Here is a 12,274-nt window from a genome sequence, read left to right on the forward strand (position 1 = left end):
ATTATAATTGAGTTTTTAACTTATAATACCAATACTTGTGATTTTTTTCTAATTTCCTTGCGTTATCATATTAAACCCACAATAACATATTAAATAGAAGTGGTGGGAATAAATATGTTTGCCTAATTCCTGCATTTGAAAGAATTTTTTGATTATATACAATGTGTTAAATTCATTGGTATGAAGTTGGTCATAATATTTTCTTATATTTTAAATATTAAAATGATGCACAGTTTTGACACTGGTAATTTGTATCTTCTGTCCTATCTTCTAGTTAGAGTTTTATCAATTTTCTTAACTTTTCCAAAAAAAAGTTAAAAATTTATTAAATTGATTATTTCAAAGGACCAGCTATTGGTGGCTCAGATTTTTTTGAAATATATTCCATTTATTCATTCTTTCTACTGTCTATCAGTTCATTCTCTGAACCACTTTGGGTCTAATTTGCTCTTTTTTGATTTTTAAGGTAAAAGTTTAGAGGACGGATTTTAGATCTTTTGATTTAGTGTAAGCATTTAAAGCTTTCAACTTCCTTGTAAATAGTTTTATAGCTCCATCACACAATTTTGATGTTATGATTTTATTATCATTGATCAAATATTTCCTAACTTTTCCTGTGATTTCTACTGTGAAGTATGGGTTATTTGGAAACATGTTTAACTTCCAAATACTCAGGAATTACTCTGCAATCCTTTCCAGAATAAGGCAAGTTATGAATTAAATTCAATAGAAAATACTAATAGAGTATCAATCTATCTTTCCAGGCCCACTGTCACATGCGTCCTCCTCAAGCACTCAAGGTTAAGGCCAACCCTATTGTTGTTTCTAGCCCATCCTATTTCTCTGAACCTATTATTTCTACCTCTTGGACTACCTTAGTGTCTCAGGCCCCCTTCATTATTTCCTACTAAAGTCCTTCATTGGATTATAGATCCAGTTAAAAGTACTTTTCTTTAAAAAACAAAACAAAAACAACAAATACACACACACACACACATATATATCTTAGAGGGATTTGCTCATTCTTTTGTCCATTGTTTCCCCATCATATCATATTTATTTCTTCATAAGCTTATCTCTTGGTACATAGAGGTACTTTGAACTAACTGAAACAAAATTGTTGAAGCAAATAATATACGTTTTAAAATCTACCTTTTGTTAATAGACATACATCCCCTTCATCATAATTTTCTTTAACATAAAATCACTTAATATTTGTTTTGTAATAGTCTCTTTCTTTTTTAAAAACCTGTGGGGGTGGTGAAGGAAGAGAATCTCTTTTTCGTCTTGGCAATATTCAGATTAAGCCATCTCTAAGAATTAAATCATCAGAAAGTTACAAAAGCAGTCAAGCTTATATTGTGGGCAACAGGCTACTGTTTAATTTGCAATTACATGCACAATTTAAAAACCACTTTAAGATAATTCAGCCTCTGGAGTATTGCTAACATATTAGCTTCTATAAAACACATTCAAGGGTGAGAAAAGATCATATGGAATAAGGTGATAGGAAATAAGGAATATTAAACTTAGGGTGTTAATCTCCCAAACTGAGAAAAGTAATCTGTTCCATAATTGTGAAACATATTGATAAAGTGTTTATTCCCCAGTGTTAAGCTTCTTTATGTGAAGAATTTGCAATTAAAACTGAAATGCAGTCAAGCTTGGGAGACATCAAGTGTATTAAGCTTTATTATATATCAATCAAGGAATCTCAAAGAAAAAAACACAGTAGTCTTTTCTGTTTCTGGTAACACAGTTTACTTCTTCACACTGTGTTTATCAGAACCAACAACCTTTCGACAAAAGCATAATAAGTGTCTATGGCAATGGGCATGCAGTTATGGAACGTGAAAATGGTAAACACAGTAACTTATTTCTTAGAAAAAGATATGCAGAAGATGTGGGTTAAAAGTGCAAAATTAGTTCTCAAATTTTGAGAAAAAGATGTAATTTCTTGAACATTTCAGTCAAAGTGATGATACAATTTCCTACTGTCCAGGAAAATGCCTTCTGCCTTCCTGGTCTAGAATATTCACTAACAAGAGATATTTGACAATATGACTTTTTTTATTTGCACAAACAGTACTAAGGCCTAAAAGAAAAGCACAGAATCTAAGTCCCAATAACAATATCAAATAGCATGCCAGAAACCCTTAAGTGTAATCAAGAAAGCTTTATTTTCCAAAATAATTTTTAAAGTATACAAAGAATACACATTAAAACGACACCATCTGGAACACCTTCTGTTTAGAGCTTTTTAGAGCAAAAATGCTGTGTGTGTGGAAAATATTATTGCAATATTTTTCTGTCTAAAGACACTCATGCTATGCATATAGAGAAAATGACCATGAAGATTAAAATATCTATCTAAATAGTGACTATATACAGGGGATAATTATCAATTTATGAACATTTCCAGTTTAGGGGGTTCTTTCTCCTCCTTGCCTTTAAGAAACATTAATGTATTTTAGCATTTTAATCAAAGGTACATAAGAACAGGAAAAACATGTGAAATTAATTCATTAAATTTAGGTATGATTTACATTTCTGGCTCAAGCTGTTGCTAGCAAAAATTAAAGGTTGAAGCTTATAGCTGGTTGGTTTCTCTTTCTTCCAATTATTCACACTATCTCTATAGGCCATCAGTATAAATAATTGGAAGTTGTTTTACTTCCAAAAGCCACAGTTTTATCTGTCACTGACAAGTCTAACAGAATCTACCATTGCTGACAGTCATCATTTCCCAAAGGGCTAATAGATCAAAAGGGAGATGAAAACAAGGGTGGTACAATGAAATTTTCTCATTTTGGCATGGTACTGAAACAGCTTTTCAACAATCACAGCTATAATTAACTAGCTATGTTTGAGTACTGGGAGAGAAGTGCATATTCTCTATCTTGGCAAATGATACTATCATTCATAGCATCACCCAGGCCAGAAGCTCAGGGGTCATCACTCTTATCTCCCAGTTCGCAAAGCAATTGAAAATTGACTGGTATCTCTCTCAACATCCCACTACCACATGAAGAAAACTATCAACATCCAAAGTCATCCATCAATTCTTCTTTTCTTACTTTTGCAGTTGAGGGATCTTGCTTTCTTGCTTGTACTCTCTCTTAGACCTTCAATCTCTCCCATTTTCTGTTTCTTTTCCATCAAAATTTAAACTTGTATAAGTTCAAGCCATCTGAAAACAAACTGCACATATATGCCCTTTCTGGGTCAAATCCCTTACCTCATTAATCCTATGAACCTCCCTCCAGATATCTTTGACAAAGTGACCTCACCAGCTGCCTTGGTTTACTCAGTTTCCATTCTTAATCTGATCTAGTACCTGCCTGTTCACTTCTGCTCTCCCCCAAGTCACCAGATGGACTCCAAATCACTTATCTCATGGAGTATGTATTCTCACTGAGCATGTCCTTCTGTCAGCACTTGACATTTTTAACTGATCCTTCCTTTTTGAGACACTCTCTTCCTGGACTTTGTAATACTTTGTACTCTCTCTTAGTTTCTGGCCTCACTCTCTGAGGAAACAAGCAGCTACTTCTCCCTGACAAATTCCCCTAACCCAAAATGATGTACAGTCATCAAAGCTCCAACACAGGGCTTCTTCCTTTCTCCTTCCATAGAATCACCATAAGTAATTTCACTTTCTTCCTTCTTTACGCTGGTAACTCCAAAATCTGTACTTCCAACCTGTTAATCTTTTCATGAATATCTTATCCATAAAAAATAACTTTCTCCCATCAATTTATTCTTAGATGTCTTCTAAGAATCTCATGCTCAACATGTCTTAAACTCGTTATCTCCCAGGCTCCCTCCCAAATCTGCTCCTTTTTCCACTATTCCCTATATGATGTCTATGTAGTCAGAGAATACACAAACACATGTTTATATGTCTATGTAAATAAGTAGATATGAGACTCTGTTTTGCACCATACAGGGTGCTGTGCCTGTCACGTATGTATAGTCTTTGTTCTGGTTCTATCAGGGTTCATAACCTCACATTCTCGGCATCTACTGTGCAGATTCTTTACTTTAATGCACACTGTGGACCTCCCTTCTCTCCACTCCATTTTCAATTAGCTAGGAATTGTATTGACATGTTTTCTAATAATTTTATAAAAATGTTTTCTATTAAACATTTTTATTTTTCTAATAAATGCTTAAATTTTGAATTCTAGTAACTTACGGTGTCTATCCAGACTCTATAACACTTGTTGATTTAAATCCTGAGAAAGATCTCTACAAAGGTACTGGTAAATTAATATTGAACACTTGATTTTTAAAAAAATATTTAAGTTACAAATTGACCCTACTTTAACTTCAAAATGAATTATTTTCCTCAATATCATATAGGCAAAAGAAGGCTGGTTAAGTACTTAAAATGGGGCTTGGCACATGGTAACTGCCCCCACTGTCATCATTGTTATTATCAGATGATTATTGATTTGGAGTAAAAAGGAAAAGCAAGTAAACCAAAGACAGAAGCATGTGATAATATAGTTGTTTTTAAATGGTGGGTATGGTACATTAGCTACGCGAAGAGATTTACAGAAAATAACTTGGTTATATTTATCCTCACATTTCTCCCACTCCTATTATTACTCTTCACTTTCATAAAAATACTTTCAACATAACTTGTTAGTAACACATGTAGACAAAAACTTTCAATTACCAAAAACGTTATTAACTGTCTGGGACCATTATTTTGGAATTTCATTAGTTTTCTACTTTTCCATGAACTCAAAAATAATATTACAAATGAATTTCATCTCCTGATTTCTGCAGTCCAGCGGTAAGATCAAAACGTACAAAATATCAAAACATTTAGTGCTCTGGCTTCCATATCTTCCATTTATGAGGGGGTGGACTCCATGCAGTAAGCACCAAATAGAATTACATCAAACTGAATCATTCTAATCCATGTTTGCTACATTTCAATTAAAACCTATGTATCACTAGTCAAATACTTCACAGGTTAAAAAAAAAAAAGGGTACAAAAATACCTTGGCTATAATAACCTGAAAAAATGAAAAGGATAAACACATTTGTTAAGCTGATGCTTGTCTATTTGTTTAAGAACATAAGCTCTGAGGGGTCAGACACCAAGTTTGTATTGTTTACCTTTTTTATTTTCCTGCCATGGAAGTAGCAGTCAGTAGGCATTCCATAAATATTAATAAATGATTGTAAAACTGCATTTATGCTAGTATTTTAATGCCAAATCCTATCTATACCTAATAATTCCTCATTATTTCTGGACATAAAATTAACAATACTCTCACAGTACAGTGAAATCATCATCTAGTACCAAAAGTAAGAATCTAAAGTATCATTAACCATAATAATCCAAGAAATAAGTAAAAATGCAAGGTCCTAATTATCCCTAGAAGCTAAAAAACACAATCTGATATAAATATCTAATCAGCAATATGCTTGCTGTATAAAGCTCTTGATGTCGTCCCATGAAGTTGAAGGAAAGGCAGGTTCAGATGACCACTGAAAGTCATTATCCTTGTCACAGCAATAAAAATAATCAAATGAAGGCTTATTTAGCTATATTTTTATATCACAAACATTGAACAAGATAAGATTGAACTGCACAGATGCCTTTATACACAGATTTTTCTTTTGCCTCTGCCACCCCTGAGACAGCATGATCAACCTCTCCTCCTCCTCAACCTACATATATAAAGATGATGCAGATGAATACCTTCATGATCTACTTCCACTTAATGAATAGTAAATATGTTTTCTCTTATGATTTTAATAGCATTTTCTTTTCTCTAGCTTACTTTATTGTAAGAATACAAATAATCTTTCACTATTATAGAGCAAACCATACTGAACCAGTGTAATTAACAGTTTTTTTAAGCAAATTGCAAGAAGCCAAGGGGAGAAAAACCAATTTGTTGAAGAAGAGAGGCAGTTTGAAGATTTTCCAAAGAACTAAAAATAGAACTACCATTTGATCCAGCAATCCCACTACTAGGTATTTTTTTTCCCAAAGGAAAAAAAAATGGTTCTACCAAAAAGACACCTGAACTCATGTTTATCACAGCACTATTCACAAGAGTAAAGACGTGGAATCAACTCGACTGCTGATCAGTGGTTGACGGGCTAAGGAAAATGTGGTCATATATACCATGGAATACTACACAACCATAAATAGGAATGAAGTCAAGTCCTTTGCAGCAACATGGATGCAGCTGAAGGTCCTTATACTAAGTGAATTAACACAGAAACAGAAAATCAAATACTGCATGTACTCACTTATAAGTGGGAGTTAAACAATGAGTATACATGGAAATAGAGATGGAAATAATAGACACTGAGGACTCCAAAAGTGGGGACTGAAGGGGGCAAGGGCTGAAAAACTACCTATTGGGTGCTATGGTCACTACTTGGGTGATGGGCTCAATAGAAGCCCAAACCCTAGCACTACACAATATATCCATGTAACAAACCTGCACATATGTAGATATGTGCCCCTTGAATCCAAAATTTAAAATAAAAGAAACTGTTTTCCTAATTGCTTCGGTATGTCCCTGGCTGCTCCTTCCCAGGCTTCCTTGCGTGATCATCCTCCTCTTCTAGACCTTTACATATTGGGGGACCTCCGGCTATGTCTTCAACTCTCTTTTCTATCTATACTCTCTATGAGGTGAACCTGTCCAGTTCCTTGGCAAAATAGCATCAACACAGTGGTGACTTCCAAATTTACACCTCCAGATATAACCTCTTCACTTAATTTTAGACACGCATATTCAACTGCTTACTCTCCAGATCCACTTTGCCACCAAAGAGACATCTCTGAGTTACCATTCCCAAAACCAAACTCTTGATCCACTGTCTTAAACTTACTAATATCCTACCTCTATTCTCCAAGTATTTGTTCTCTCAAAAAACAGCACCATAGTTCAGTAATTACTCAGGTCAAAAATTCTGGGATCATCCTTGACTCTTACACTTATCTAATCCATCAGCAGATACTGACACCTCTACCTTCATGAAATATCCACCCACTCCTATTCTCAGGTAAGCCACTGCTTTCCTGGCCAGCATCCTAACTAAACATCCACTTTTGCTTTTGTCCCCCAGAAGTTGATTCATCTGGAGTCAGAGTAATCCTGTAAAAACATAAATCAGACCATTCCACTTCCCAGCTCTCAAACTGAGCAGCTTCCCATCATATTTTAATTAAATTTCAAATATTCACACATCATGACCGATAAGGCCCTATATGATCAGGTTGTGGGTATCTCTGAAATCATTTCTTCCCACTCTCTCTTTCATTCAAATATTCCCAGCCAACACAGCTTCCTTGCAGAACTTGGGCATACCAAGCACAACACACTCTTAGTGTTTTCAAATACCCTTGGCCCTACACCTGAAATACTCTATCTGGATTACTGCAAAGTTTACTTTTTCACTTTATGAAGATCTTTCATCCAAGATCTCTTTTCTTAGCTAGCAAACATGGACACTATCCCATCAGACTATTTTTATATTGCTTATTTTTCTGTGTAGAATTTAAAATTGATGGATAGAATAGCATATAATTATTTTGTCTGCTTACACTGTTTTCCCTAATAATATACATGTTTCATGATGGTAGGGACTTGTCTGTTTACTCATCATGATATCACCAATACCTTTAACAGTCCCTGATGCACAGTAGATGCTTAATAGTTACTGAAAAACTGAATAAATTCAAGAAATCAAGTTTTAGCTATGCATGACCCACATGCATAGATAATTCAGAATATAATTTATAGTCATCATATTCTTACAATGAAGATATATTTATAATTACCAAACTGCTTTCCAAATATTTAAATGCAAATGTCACAGAGGAATCTAGGTCTATAGAAAACTATACAATAATTGATCACAATAAGTCTGTCATAAAAATTATAAAATTATGTAAATATCATTGGTATAGTCTTTCCAAAGAGAGCTAATACATACCATATATGTATATTTATATGATTCAGAAAATTTCAACGGGTTTTAAAATATTGTTTTCTCCCTCAAGATAATAACAAAAATAAATCCCACTGCCCAGAGTTGTTGAGATAAAGAATAAAAAGCAAAAAGGGACTTACCTCCCTTTTTCTACCAAGAGTAAGACATCCAGTTTTTCCCCATTTTGAACCATTGTGCTGATTGCTGAAGGGAGAATGAAAAGCAAAAACTTACTTTTTAAAACACTACAATAAACACCCATGAAGACACAAATATTAATACTGCTTAGTCATAAGTTTGGGAGTGAGCCATCAAGATTTTACTAAAGGCTATCATTATTGTATGCAATAAAGAAATATGTTCCAAAGATAAGGGAAGAAAAAAGCTCTTACTTAGCTCTTGCAGTCTTCTTAAGTGCATTCTATCTCCCTGAACTTCTTGTATTTGAAGGCAAAAATGCAAGCTGGATTTGTCCATAGCAAACCAGCCTTTTCTCCACTGATCCAGGGCATGGCAGTCTTTGTAGAAGAGTTGACCAATCAAATCATAGTCAGCTTCTGTTAAGTTTTCAGCAAATAAGGGAACAAAATGCTGTTAAAACAAATACAAAAAAGTAATAAAGACAGTGAAAATAGGAAATCCCTTCCCTATCTACTGATATGAGAGAAGGTAGACAAATTATCTTAGTTTTTCAGTTTTAAAGATTCAAAGGTAACACCAAATTCAAAACAACTAAACTTGCTATCAGTCTTAAAACTGAACAACTATAATGCACTTTCAAATGGCAGCATCTTAAACCATTTTTCTTGCTATGTATAGAGTTGAAACTGCAAGACATTCTCTTAATTGATTTGTGGAACTTTTCAAAATGTCAACCTTCAGCATTTTTCTCCATTTATGTATTTTCCTGAATCTGCTCTTTTTTCCTTTGTGTATACCTTGAATAAAATATCTACCTACAAAAAGACATAACACAGAAATGACTTTACAATATTGAGAATATCCTAACCATCAAAAACATGGCCTTAATTTGAAGAATGATTTCTCCAAGTCTTACTTTAATTTCTTCCCTGCTTAAGGCTCCTAGAAGGTAGCTACCTCTTTTGACTACTTTTTTTGAAAATCTAATGAAGTATGAACTTTATTCCTACAATCTTATATAAAACTTTCATGGACCCCTGAAGCTCAAACACAGACTCCCAGTTCAGAATCTTCTCTGGATTTAGAGCAGTAACATAATATTTAAATACCTTAGCTATTGCCTCTGTCCATTTTCTTTGAGATTGAGATGTTTCAGCTCCAAATAAAAACACACGTTCTGAGGGTAAGTAGATCTCAAAGATAAAGACGGGCCTAAAACATGCACAAATAAAAAGACACTACAAGTTACGTTTAACTCTTAAGAAAACAAATAACACAAAGGTCATGTTTTTAATTAAATTCCTTTTAAAATAAAGTAATGCTGTGAAATCATCCTATCAGACTCTGTTAATAGTTTGCATTTTATTCAAATGAGGTAAATGGAACACACTGGATTGGACAAAAGGAATATTTTGTATAATCACTTAATCATTCTATTGTATAACTTTGCTTACGCCCTGGACACTCATCAGTTGACTGATGCAGCAAAGGGCTCTCCTCGGTCTCCTCTTCCCTCTCTCACCACTCCTTCTTGATTTACTCTGACCAACTGGTCAAAGCAAACATTGCCCAAACAGTTTTTAACCCTCTTCTTGTCTAACTTCAAATGGTCCCAGTCACACAGCAGGTTCCCTCCAGAACACAAACACATCAAGAATTAAATCTTACAGTTTTCCTAAGAAAGATAAATTTTCCTTTCATCATCTCAACTTACCCAAATTTCTTATTCTTACTATAGATAAAATTAAAGCAACATCCCATGCTCTGAATTATTTCCTGAGTTCCTCATTCACAACTCCATTTATTTCTCAGCACATGCTAAGTATGTGTGCTATTCTTACCTAAAAATCTCAAAATACCCTAGGCCAAAGTCATCTTCCTTTCTCCTCTTTTCCACCCCAAGCCTGTTGTATCTCCTTCACGTCCTAATTTAGAAGCATCACAACCAATCTCATCACAACAAGCTCAAAACCCTTGAGTGTAACTTGTTCTTCCCCTTAACATCAACTCTTGTCCAGTCAGTCATTTAATCTTAGCAGTTCACCCTCTTCCTCTAGTTAAATTCTCAACAATTACCGTCTCTCTTCCTCCAATCTCCTTACCACTTCTTCCAGCTCTCTTCCTAAAATATGTCTATATAAATCTTCAGTGCCTACATTATTGAGGTCATACTCTCCAATGTGCTATTTGAGGCAATTCAGCAAGAATTTTATGGCAACAATTATTTTTTAACCACATCTCATTGTAGATACTTTCTGCATAGCTACTTGTATCAGTAATGTTATCAAGAATATTTTAAACATATTAATATACTGATATAAACTAGTATTCTTTTTTATATTTCATTTACTACTTAGTAACTTAATATATAGAATCCACTTATTTTAACATTCCATAAGCCATATTACATTGAATAATCATTTAGAGTAAAAGCACTATTAAAACAAAAACAAATCAATTAATAATCAGTTTTGTTCACATCAAAAATCAAATCAGATTTACTATAAAACAAGTCATCTCAACTAGTCATCATATAATAAAGGTAATACGTTCAATGTAGTTTTATGTAAATAACAGCTTTGCAAATCTCCCTTTCTCATATAAAAATCTTATTTAAAATCTATGCTCCTACAAAACTGATTTTTTTCAGATTTTAATATCACTGTTTTTCATTAATTACATCAAAAAACATGATAAGACACTTTCACACCAAAGATCTTAGATGGCCTGCTTTTAAAGTCCTGACAGAGATGTGTTTAAACCATAGTATATGTGAGTCAAATATATTACATAAATAATGCTTAATCTATTCATTGTTACTTTTTTCTGACCATTAACAAATAGCTCTTTAAGAAATTTAGCATTTCAATATGCTACTAAATATTGTTTATTTTAATGTGAACAGATCATCATAGAATATTCTCCTTACCTGTTTTAATTATGATACTCATTAAACGAATAAATGAATTTTACCACCAGTCCACTATTTTAAATAATAAGTAACAAAATTAAATGACTACAATGGTCATAAGTAATATGCTATACATTTACATAAGATTTGGCCAGGCACGGTGGCTCATGCCTGTAATCCCAGCACTTTCGGAGGTCGGGGTGGGTGGATCACTTGAGGTCAGGAGTTTGAGACCAGCCTGGCCAATATGGTGTAACTCCATCTCTACTAAAAATACAAAAATTAGCTGGGTGTGGTAGCACTTGCAATCCCAGTTACTCGGTAGGCTGAGGCAGGAGAATCACTTAAACCCAGGAGGCGGAGGTTGCAGTGAGCCGAGATCGCCCACTGCACTCCAGTCTGGGTGACAGAGCGAGACTCCATCTAAGAAAAAAAAATTACATAAGATTTGATTCGAAGATGCTAGCACTTCATATCACCTACTATAAATATTTTAGTTTTCCTACTTTGTAGTGAATTCCCAAAAGAAATTTCAGAAGGTGCAAGATAAGCTTCAAAAACCATTGAACCCTTCTATTAGAAGCAACTAAAGAACTAAAATGATAACAAAACTCTCATTACCTGTTATAATTACCTGTTATAATTATCTGAAAATACCTTTTACCTCCTAATTGTGTAATGACAGACCTACCCAGTATTTAAATAGAAGTCCTCTTTGTGTATAGCCAGGCAGATAACTTCATTGATATTAATGGTGCCATTAGGTGTGGTAGACTTATCATTTTCATAGTAACTCAAGAAGCCTCCTTCCAAAACACACCATTTTTTATTTGTCTCTAAGAATTTGAAACAAAACAAATAACAAATTGAGCTAATCACGAATCCAATTTTAAAAACAAATACATACTTCTAAATAATGGCTGGATGCAAATAAATAAATTTATTAATTTCCTATTTCGCATAAAGTATATAAAGTATATGTTATTGCTGCGTGGGATATAAAGTTGTCACATTCTCTGCTCTCCAAAAAATTTACAATCTAGTAGCAAGGAATGTACAAAACAAAAATGACTGTGACATTGATAACCAGAGAAGGCAGAGCCGTAAAGAGGTGGCTGAAAAACAACTCTGAAGCTACAAAGAATGAAATATCTGTACAGAGTATTAAAAGGAAAACAAAAATGTAGCATGAAAAGTGAGACTGCAGCTTATGGTAGGTATGCAAAGGAAGAAGGGTCAGAATCT

General features: G+C 33.9%; 1 protein-coding gene across 4 annotated transcripts in view; it reads right to left on the reverse strand.

Moving 5' to 3' along the window:
• Positions 1–12,274, reverse strand: part of ARAP2 (ArfGAP with RhoGAP domain, ankyrin repeat and PH domain 2) — a 175,142-nt gene that overhangs the window by 71,867 nt on the left and 91,001 nt on the right. For all 4 annotated transcript variants that reach the window (XM_063619468.1, XM_055246550.2, XM_063619467.1 and 1 more), the window contains 4 exons: positions 11,721–11,865; positions 9,228–9,330; positions 8,370–8,568; positions 8,118–8,181 (listed from right to left, as the gene is read on the reverse strand). In XM_063619468.1, the coding sequence (XP_063475538.1) occupies positions 8,118–8,181; positions 8,370–8,568; positions 9,228–9,330; positions 11,721–11,865 (511 nt within the window). The remainder of the gene's footprint in view (positions 1–8,117; positions 8,182–8,369; positions 8,569–9,227; positions 9,331–11,720; positions 11,866–12,274) is intronic.

This window comes from Symphalangus syndactylus, chromosome 16 (assembly GCF_028878055.3).
Source record: "Symphalangus syndactylus isolate Jambi chromosome 16, NHGRI_mSymSyn1-v2.1_pri, whole genome shotgun sequence".
Classification (NCBI taxonomy): domain Eukaryota; kingdom Metazoa; phylum Chordata; class Mammalia; order Primates; family Hylobatidae; genus Symphalangus; species Symphalangus syndactylus.